Genomic DNA, 11,665 nt, shown 5'->3' on the forward strand with positions numbered 1-11,665 from the left:
TGACAGACAATGCCTAAGTTTTACATGCTTCCTTTTACAATTTTTTCCCGCAAACAAAACCAGATTAAAGCCCATATATAAATACATACAAATAAATTATAAACTGTTCAAGTTTCAATCATTATTTATAAATGGTTTTGAACACAGAATGCAGGAGAGGTTCTCTTACCCCCACAGACTTACGGCTTCGTTCAACTATCCGTTGTTCACCATATCATGAAATCTGAACAGGATTTTGGCATACTTTCTTACGCCAGGCCTTATTCTCTTGTCAAGGCTTCATTCTAATTTTATTCACATTTTATAAATCACTCAATTTTCCTTGAGCAAAAGCACATTATTTTTCATTAATTCAGTATCAAATCTCTTTAGAATCAAAATTTCCATGTTTAATATCAATAGCACATAATTTCATATTGCCATAGTTGAAGCTTTTTTATTTAAAATCACCCTATTTTAAAGAAGATCATAGAAAACAATTCATTTGCTCAAAAGTTATTTGGAAGAGATAAGTTCACCTTTATACAAATGATCAATGTTATTTTTCTTGTTTTGTTTTGATTTTTGTACAATAAAGTGTTTTTCTACTACTACTTAAACAATAAAATTCGCATTGCCAAAATATTCTAAAATAAAGACCAGTATTAAGTTTTTCAAATTAAAAGAAAACACAACTTTATGAATTTATAAACACTCACCCGGAGAATTGAAGGCTTCTATGAAGTGGGTAGCTCAGGATTCCCTGGACCCCGCTCTGATGCTCGGCTACCTGGCCCTTGTAGCTCTGCAAGCAGCTCCTGTTGCCCGAAGTTGTTCGGAGAATGCCCGCTAGGGCTCAGCTGATGTCCGAGGGCTCCTCTGGACTCCAGAGGCTCCGCCGTAGGTCTTCGGTGACTCCACTTCGCTGATGGTCTTCTGTCTTCTGTGGCTGGCGTCCCGGGCTGCGCAGGCTCCGCTAGGGCTCCGCTTCGGTCCCTGGGGCTTCTCTGGATCTCTTCCTTCTTCTTGGTTCTTCTCCTGGAGCTCTTCTTAGTTTGGCTGCTGTAGACTGAATGAATCTCCTAGGCTTTTGGCCCGTCTATTTATACCCCCTAAATTTTGGTATTATTTTGTTTTGTTCGTAACCATGGTTACAATCGTCGACTTCGTCACCATCGTCACCATCGTCGCCTAAAATATCTTTGTACTCTTCTAACAACCACATCATGCATTTTTTTTAGCTAGGGAGTGCAAGCAAATTTGAACTTTATATATATGAAATTAAGGTCCATTTTTCAATGACCCCGTATACTGCAAATTTTCCTATGAAAATTGTTTTTCTTACTTTTTACAAAAATTACTAGTTTTTAAGTGATTTTTTAAGCTAAATTGGATGTATTTATTTTTTATCTACGATTTTCAATAAATTTCTTCCATCAAAACTCTATACTTTTGAAGTAATGGACAAAAACAATCTAACATTTTATTTGCATGTTTATGTGGAGTTTTTTTAGTATTTCCACTCTTATTTATGGCTAAAACTAATTCTTAAGCTTATAATCTAATTTACTATGGCATTATTTAACAATACAAACACTATTTTCATGTTTTTTTTTACAACTGAACTTTCCTTGCAAAATTCCATTAGTACTAGTAAAAATGTGATCTTTTATTATTTAAATGTCCCATTTTTATATACAATATGCTTTATAAATTGACTAGAATACACTACTCTCATACTTCCAAATTCCCCTAGTCTCACAATGGCATACAAAATTAGCTTTTCTTGGTCTATATTCATACATAAATACACTCAAAAATTATATGCAAATTTTAGCTTTTAAGACATTATAAAATTTCAATGCCTTACTTAATTACATTCTACATAAATGAATCATGATATGCTTCTATAGTTTTAACAATTATTAGCAAGAACAGGTTCTCATTTTTCAATTTATTTGCTTATTCCATATATGTATGAAGGAAATATTTATTTTAATGGATTGACTAATTATTAAATTCCTATGTACCATACACATATAATGACTCATTTTACAATGAAATTATGTATATCAGTTCTCTAGTTTTGTAGAAATTAACAAAATTAAGTTTTTTTTATATCAAGCGAACACTAATATTGTCATACTTAGTCATAAGTGATGTCTACAATGTCTTATGTAAACCATATATCTTTCTATCAATTTATTTATGTTTACAGTTTATATAAAACATCTCTACATATAATCAAACTTATAATTAATTAGTTTAATGATAACAGAGAACATTTTTATGAATAAATTTATTTTTCCCAATAATTCTTTTCTATGTAAAAACATTTTTATATGTAACTAAATGCCCATAACTTTGATGAACGAGCACAGAGGTCATCTGTCTCGTTTCAATTAGCATAGCACTTGTAGTCTGCTGTTGTATGTACCATTTATTTAATTACACAAACGGGTCTACCGCGATATAATTTAAATGTTTTTACCTTTAATTCCGACGTTTCAGCGTTTGTGGTCTTTCCGTGACCACAGCTGGTGCAACTCAGGTGAAACGTCGGAATTTAAGGTTAAAACAATGAAATTATATCGCGTTTGTGTAATTCAATATGCATACGAAACGCGAGAGTTAAAAATGTTGTATGTACCATTTGTAAATAGTTATGATTATAATCATGTATTTCATCCACAGCTGATAGACACGAACGCAGACGGAGTGGTGACCCCCGACGAGCTAGCTCGCTGGTGCGCGCGCGACCCCGCGCTGCGTCGCTCTCTGAACACCTTGGATACCGTGCTGTGACCCGCGGCCTCGGCGCATAACAGGTACACGATGTATAACAGGCACGCGGTGTATAACGGATACACGATGTATAACCAGGTACACTATGTATAACAGGGGCGCGGTGTATAACGGATACGCGATGTATAACGGATACACGATTTATAACGGGTACGCGATGTATAACGGGTACATGATGTATAACAGGTACAGTCAACTGCAGAGATAGTTGAACTTGTGTTATAGGTACTCAGACAACGATATACATATATAATATATAAATACTTAAATACGTAGAAAAACAACCATGACTCAGGAACAACTCCGGATAAGAATTGTTGATGGAGTCACCATTACATGTTTTTTTTTTGCTAATGCTAATAGCTAATGCCAAAGGGCACAAATTTGAACACATTAACAACATAAAGCATTTTTAACATTATTTATTAATACAATATACAGCTAGGACACAAGAGACGACACGTACTAGATCCATTCTAGATACGTTATAGTTTAGATATCAACTAGTTCTCTTTTGCAGCGCAATTCGGGCAACCAATGTCACTTTTACGTTAGATAGCGTAAGATATCTATTAGATGTGATCTCTAACTCATATCCTGTGGAAATCTTTCAAGATTATCTCCAGAATCGCGCAAATGTCAAATTTGACAGGTTAGATCTTAAACATATCGTTATCGTATCTTGGTGATAACTAAAAGATATCTAATTGATGTCTGTTTCAAAATCCGAATCGGGCCCACAGGTATTATTAAATTATTATGGTATGGTACTCTTAGGAATCTCTCTTTCTGATATCCTCTTGCATTCCATCGTCACTCGATATGATACGGCAAGAAAGATTGATGATGATGAAGTCTATAACAATAACTGTATTTTTCAGCAACGAAGCTTGCTGTTCCGATGCGCCTGCCGACCCTACAACCCCCTGCTGCGCAACCCCTGCAACCCCCGTGACCTCTGCGAACCCCCCGAAGCGAGTACCCCCTCCTGTGCCCGCCAGAGCTGTGGCTTCAGTAAGTATTCTTCCATTTGATTATATGCCTTATTAAAGAACAAAATAAAGTATATATTTCAAACCATACTTTATCAAATTATCAATTACACATGGCATCAGTTGTTTTTACTCGTATTCTTGTAAAATAAATAAATATTAAGGGACATCTTTACACAAATCAACCTAGCCCCAAACTTGCAAAGCTTGCGAAGCTTGGACTATGGGTGCTAGGCGACGATAAACAGATAAATACATACATAAAAAACACTCATAACTCAGGAACAAATCTCTGCGTTCATCACACAAATAAATGCCCTTGCCAGGATTTGAACCCAGGACAGTCGGCTTCACAGGCAGGGTACTACCCAGTAGGCCAGACATGTCGTGAAATATGTAGGTATTGTGAAGGAGAAATAAATAACTCACTTGTTTTTACAAGGTTTTATTTTTACTTTCACCTGTCCTTTACGGCTACCATCAGTTTGGCATTGACATAAACGCTATCGTGAATGTAATTTACTTTCTATGCATCACGCTCGTACTGACATATTAGTGCGAAAGAGATATATAGAAAGTAAATTACGTTCGCGATAGCGTTTATGTCAATGCCAAACTGATGGTAGCCATACTGTTGTCTGTAATCAAGTTCTTGCAAGTTAAATTTAATCCACTTCCCGGTTTCCGATTGAGCTGAAATTTTGCATCATGTATAAATCGGATGACAATGCAATATTCCGATACCATCGAGCTAATCTGATGATGGAGACAGGAGGTGGTCATAGGAACTCTGTGATGAAACAACGCAACCTAATTGTGTTAGGGGTTTTTAGAATTGTCGTGATGAGTATTAGTTGCCTGTCAAAAGAAAAGTACAGTCAGCGATAAAAGCTTGTACCAAAAATGTCATTTTTGCCAAAAATTTATTTGTAAAGTTTACTTTCTTCGCTTTCAGGTAACTGAAGAAACTTCCCGCAAAGCGAAGCAAATCGCCCGAAGGAAGTCGACGCCCCAGTCGCGGTGAACGAATCACAACCTAAAGCTGTATACGACTTATGGTTCAAATTTCTCTGCTCAGTTATATAATTAAATATTACAGCGAAGCAAATCGCCCGAAGGAAGTCGGCGCCTTAGTCGCGGTGAAGGAAACACAACCTAAAGCTGTACGATTTATGGTTAAAATTTCTCTGCTCAGTTATATAATTAAATATTACAGCGAAGCAAAACGCCCGAAGGAAGTCGGCGCCTTAGTCGCGGTGAAGGAAACACAACCTAAAACTGTACGACTTATGGTTCAAATTTCTCTGCTCAGTTATATAATGAAATATTACAGCGAAGCAAATCGCCCGAAGGAAGTGACGCCTCAGTCGCGGTGAACGAATCACAACCTATTGCTCTACGACTTATGGTTCAAATTTCTCTGCTCAGTTATATAATGAAATATTACAGCGAAGCAAATCGCCCGAAGGAAGTCGAAGCCTCAGTCGCCGTGAACGAATCACAACCTAAAGCTGTACGACTTATGGTTCAAATTTCTCTGCTCAGTTATATAATGAAGTATTACTAGTGATAGGATCGAAGTTAATTTTATTTTAGGTGCTGTGTGGTAATTTCGGGTACGGAAATTCTTTGAAAATTTTCGGGAAAAATGTTGTGCTTTTTGAAACAATATTTTATTAGTCAATATCAGCTAAAAAAATTGATTCTAATTTTTTATAAAAAAATTATGGATAGTTTTTTGACTTTCGTTATAAATTTTATTTGAAATGATGACATAAAACTAAAAACATTAATCTTGTTTTTTTTTTATTAAATTATTAGTATTATGGGTTTGGTTTTTCTAAATAGGTACTCTGGTTTAATTTGAATTAACTTCGGTATTAACAATCACTGTAATATTAACCTTTTAACAAGTGACTGGTTAATTTTAAGTTTATGAACCAATATTTTAGTTTTAAGTTGTTGTTGGCATTGTGGTTACCAGATTTTTGGTGGTTGCCAAAAAACTGCACATTTTATGGGTAACCAAAAGGCTGTAAGTCACAGTATCATTCTAACGATCCCACCGCTGCCTAGAATTAGACCAAGATAAGTCTGCAATGATTTTGCCCAAGCCCACTCAGTGCAAGTGTTATTTTAAAGGTCAAACTTCTATGAAATTGTGACGTATAAATAACACTTGCACTGCGTGTGCTATCAAAATGGTTGCAGACTTATCTTGGTAGACTAGTGGTGGTTTGAATGGTATCAGAATGGTAGGTCTAACTTTATCTGCGATCTATATGTACAAAAGTATATTTAGTAGAGAAACTCATTTGTGTTAAGTCTCTTGAATATAATTATTACGTTAAGTCTGGCCTTAGAAATATCTCGCTCAATTTCTTATAAGTTGATGTAAGTTTTAATTTTTGTTACAAAAAAAATACAAGTATTATACAGATGTTATTATTTCTTTATTAAAATATTAACAATCAATCACTAAATAATAAACAAATCTTATTCTTGGTCAAGTAAAATTTTAATGAAAAAGCTACTAAATATTTTCTAAAGTATTTTAGCATCTTTTTTCAAAGAAAATCCATGAAATATTTTCTATTAAATCTTAAAATCTCCTCTTCATACTAAAATACGCTAGATCTCCTCCAAATTAAATAATAAGATAAGTGAAGGTACTTAAATTTACAAAATCTATTTAACTATTTTAAATAAGTATTATAACAATTAAACATTACAAGCATGTTTCTTGAGAGTATATAATAAAAAAATTGAATGTAAGTTTGTAAAATCCAAATGTAAAATTATCTTCAATGTATCTTTTTATTATTTTTCTTGGGTGTAGCCAATTTATTCAAAAATATGTCCCATAGTTCTTAAGGGGTATCCAGACGGGACTGACGAAATCATGTCGATTTGTTCAGGAAAATAATTGGTCAATCTCATCTAGTACACAAATTAAATCACCAATTTGCATTCTACTATGAAAATTGACATTTTTGTGTCCGCACCTGCTGATGTGATCGGGGAATCAAATTGGTATTTGCGTCCGCACGGCCCTGTTCGATCGGAGAATTTCATCAGATTGGCGAAAAATTGTCTCGTCTGGATACAACTTTAATTGGCTGACATAAAGAGCTATGGGACATATTTTTGAGATGATTTGTGCACCCATATTTTTACAGTTGACTGTATAACCTACTCCTTAGTTATATACTTAATGTATGTATTTGTATTTATCAAAATAAAAATGTCCAAATCATTTGGATTTTTACAAACATAGTGTTCATATTATGTGATGTGATTGTGGATCAAAAAGCGGCTGTCTGTCTGTCTTAAATATATTCTGTGCAAATATACAGAAGCAATACTTCAGTATTATTATATACTTATATTAGTATATTATATAAGTGTTATTATGAGATGAGGCCTTGTCAAAACATTAAATGTATTTAAAATCTGTTTCTGAAGAAATTTCCGATCTCGCACAGTTAAACTGTGGAATGAACTGTCGCGATATTTCCGGACTGATAAAACAGAATAAGTAATAATATACAGAACGGCCACGCACCGCCCCGCCCCGACTCGCATTACCTCACCCCGCGACTGGCCGCGACATGGATCTGACAGACTTCTGGCGTCCTCGAAGGTTTAGAATTTTAGATATATAATTTGTTACGGTTGTGTAACCCGAGCAAAGCCGAGGCAGGTCGCTAGTCAATAAAAAATATTCGTTAGTAATATAAAGTTTTGACAAGGTCCCTTTTTACTCTAAATGCATGCTTTAATCTTAAAATCGACCATTTCTTGACAATCTAGATTTAGATATAAGATCGTGGCACCAATAATTAGCTTATAGAATACTTGTTTAAGTTTACAGCACAATAAATCCAAAACCATGGGTAACTTAAATTCAATGACTGTTTCACCACACCAGCTCGGAAAGGCATTTTGGTTTAAAGATTCTTTATTCTCATAAGAATTTGTACAATTCACTTAAAATGAGAACTTAAGTATATACATTTTATTTACATATTTTATGTCACAAAAGGAGCGACAGACATTGATTAAAATTACATTTTACATTTAAAATTACATTTTACATTTAAAATTACATTTTACATTTAAAATTACATTTTACATTTAAAATTACATTTTACATTTAAAATTACATTTTACATTTAAAATTACATTTCACATTTGAAATTCCACAAGCATTTTATTATATGTATTGCCGGTAAGTATGATTACGTTTTTGTATTAGGGGGTAGGCTGGTGGACAACAGTGCGCGCAATACACGTACGTAGATCGCTGTTGAGAAACATAGAATTGTCGCGGCTAGATGTATTTATACTTCAAAAACGGACTAGAAAGTTGCATTTTATCCAACTGTGAGGCAAAGTAACCTGATGCAAATTTTGAGTATTTTGCTCATCATGGCAGATAGATTTATTTTTATCTCCGTTACAAACTCTCGGGTTTTTAAGCCCGGTCATTTATAAGGCGTGCATGGGGATATAGATCCAACACGTTTGGAGAGATTTGATGTCATGTGGATCGCCTGCTGGAACCCATTCACGGTTATATCAATAGATACCCGCGAGCCGGTTTCAGCAGGCATTGGAAGCTATTGTAGAGAATATGGACAGAGTAGTGGTCTATGGTTTAAGTTTGGATGGAAATGAATACTGGGCTATTGCAAAGAAGTCCGGACACCTGCCACAACATTGTTTGCACAGATCAACCTAGCCCTAAACTAAGCAAAGCTTGTACTATGGGTGCTAGGCGAAAATATTTGACTTTAAGCGATGATTTTTGTAATAACGTTCATTTGAATTTTTGATTTATAATGTTTTTTAACAATTAGTAGGTATTTTCCTTGCGTTGGTGTGGTGAAAAATTGAGTGTTTCACTCGGGGGCAAAGTTTGTTTAACCCTTGAAACCCTCGCAATGCTGAAGATTCCACTTTTCGACACGTTCATACGTTCCCGAAAAAATACGAAGGAAAATAATTATGCACTACATCTGTATCCGAGTAAGCGAATTATTCCAAAATTGAACCACTAGCGTAGCGAGGGCTTCAAGGCACGACATATGTATCAATATTAGCACGAGGGATTAAACAACAACTTTACCCTCTTGTAAAACAAATAGCTCCTTTCTGATTGACGCTAAGTCTTTTTTCTTTAAATTTTACTGATTTCGCGTCCCAACTGTCAATGTTACATAATTTTAAAATTAAATTTTACGTAGATTTAAAAAAAGTAAACCTTGCGGAACACTTGAGGCAATACTAAATAAGAGATAACTACTATTTACTATATTAATCGTTAAATATTCTCTTGTTGAACTATGAACTTTTTATCTTCCAATTACCTAGAGTATATTTTTCCCTAAAGCCTTATTCTGTCTTAGAAACATGGTAGAATTAGTAAATTGCTTATAATTATACTTTTTTTTTATTAATTTAATTTAAATTGTAACTTATGAATCAGGTACGTATTTTTATTATACATACTATTCAATAAAAATCTCTTTATTGCACAACTTAATAAAAGAAATAATGTCTAGGTATTGTATACGTACGTAATACCTAGAGATACCTACGTAAATACCTAAGGACGACCGGTCTGGCGTAGTGGGTAGTGACCCTGCTTGCGAAGCCGATGGTCCTGGGTTCGAATCCCAGTAAGGGCATTTATTTGTATGATGATACAGATATTTGTTCCTGAGTCATGGGTGTTTTCTATGTATTTAAGTATTTGTATATTATATATATCGTTGTCTGAGTACCCACAACACAACACAAGCCTTCTTGAGCTTACTGTGGGACTTAGTCAATCTGTGTAAGAATGTCCTATAATATTTATTTATTATTTAATTAGCGTTGGTAAATATGGTTTATTTTGAATAAGTTATTGAAACAAATAAATTATTGAAATTTATAAGCAATTTATTAATTATAATCCACATTAGAATTTAAGTCGTTCTGGTGTAAACTCTAAAAATTGAAAATGACAATTCATCGAAAATTGTTTAATAATTAAGTACGTTAAATTATATTTACATTTAATAGTGTACATTTTGCGAGCGTACACCGGAACACACCCTAACTTATAGCGTTCGGCCAATCGCCTCTCGACTACGCTTGTGTGAGTGAATGTACGTGTAGCACACAATTATAACCACAGGATTCCTGTTATGAACTGCAAAGATTTTACTGGTGATATTCTGCATTTTAAAGTGATTATGCACATATCTGATTTGTAATCCTTACAAAAGCAAGAACTATTTTTTTTTTATTAAATGTGCTACATGGTACGATGTCTAAATGTGTGTAAAGCTGGTAGTATTTATAATTGCTTAACATTTAAGGAACAGGAATATACGTTTTTTTTTGTTTTTATGAATTACACTGACTAATAAGTAAAGTCAGGTAAAATTATAACAACATTCACAAGTATTCATAAAAGATCATAAGTACTAAATCATAATATTCATAATTTTAGTTTGTTTCTATAACATACAAAAAGTAATGTCGTCGCCGTGGCTAAGCCAAATGAAAACAAAGTATTATCGAAATATTTTTCATATTTATTTAATTTTCCTGAGTAACTTTATTTATATACTGTACCTACTACTGTTAGTGAACCTATGTAACACATGCTACCAGATTACAAAGTAACTTCTAAGACTATATTGTTTGTTTTATTTTACCCATATCATCTAGGCCAGCGGTCGGCAACCAGCGGCCCACGCATGCGGCCTGCGAACCTCTCACTTGCGCCCCGCGAGCCTCACTGGCTATGGGCCCGATCGGATTTTGAAATAGACATCTATTGGATATCTTTTAGTCATCACCAAGATACGATAACGATATGTTTAAGATCTAACCTGTCAAATTTACCATTTGCGCGATTCTGGAGATATCTTGAACGATTTCCACAGGATATGACTTAGAGATCCAATTCACATCTAATAGATATCTTACTCTATCTAACGTAAAAGTGACATAGGTTGCCCGAATTGCGCTGCAAAAGAGAACTAGTTGATATCTAAACTATAACGTATCTAGAATGGATCTAGTACGTGTCGTCTCTTGTGAATATCTTGAAGTTCGAATACGGCAGGAAGTGCTTACAAATATAACACGTCTTTATTGTCAAGGCGCTAGAGCGGTGTTCAGATATTTTTGAGTACCTTAGCCGCTCTAATTTATCTGATAGCGACTGCACTGTAATTAATCAACGGTATTGAACATAATACGCGTCAACTATTTAATGAACTAATGAAGTGAACTGCTAATCACTTTAATTAAAATCAGGAGCGAGTTAGATCGCAATTTAGGGTTCGCCGACTTACGGACCAATTCGAACAATACTTATGAGATGCCACAGCGATACGATACCGATGTATTTCAGTGTCTAAAGTGACGTTTATTGTTTAATTTGTATAATAATTACACTTAATTGTATCGGTAATAATGACAGATGACAACCTCCGACGCATAAACAGGGGTGTTACTTAAGGGGCCCACTGATTAACAGTCCGCCGGACGGTATCGGCCTGTCAGTTGTCCGGAACTGTCAAAATCTTGTTCTAACTGACAGGCCGATACCGTCCGGCGGACTGTTAATCAGTGGGCCCCTACGTTTGACCCCAATGTGTGTATGTGGCAATTCTTAGCTATGTTTGATAAAAATTCATCCAGCATTTTTCAGAGCTCTTTTCCAAAATTATGAAAAGGATTTTTTTTAATGAAATCTGAAAATAAATTAGATGGAAGTGACGGAACCCATTTATATTTTCTAACTTAAACTATGATAGTCATGCATATCGACCGTTGAAGTGAAAATCCTATAAAAGATCAGCGTATTCTATGGTTCATCAAAC

The 11,665-nt window shown here is 34.5% G+C and overlaps 1 protein-coding gene across 1 annotated transcript in view; it reads left to right on the forward strand.

The window, feature by feature from the left end:
* LOC134677454 (Kv channel-interacting protein 4-like) overlaps positions 1–3,783 on the forward strand; it is a 90,323-nt gene extending 86,540 nt beyond the window's left edge. The window contains exons 8-9 of the mRNA XM_063535931.1: positions 2,674–2,807; positions 3,666–3,783. Of these exons, the coding sequence (XP_063392001.1) occupies positions 2,674–2,784 (111 nt within the window). The 3' untranslated portion in view covers positions 2,785–2,807; positions 3,666–3,783. The remainder of the gene's footprint in view (positions 1–2,673; positions 2,808–3,665) is intronic.
* Positions 3,784–11,665: the final 7,882 nt, after the last annotated feature.

Source organism: Cydia fagiglandana, chromosome 26, assembly GCF_963556715.1.
Source record: "Cydia fagiglandana chromosome 26, ilCydFagi1.1, whole genome shotgun sequence".
Taxonomy (NCBI): domain Eukaryota; kingdom Metazoa; phylum Arthropoda; class Insecta; order Lepidoptera; family Tortricidae; genus Cydia; species Cydia fagiglandana.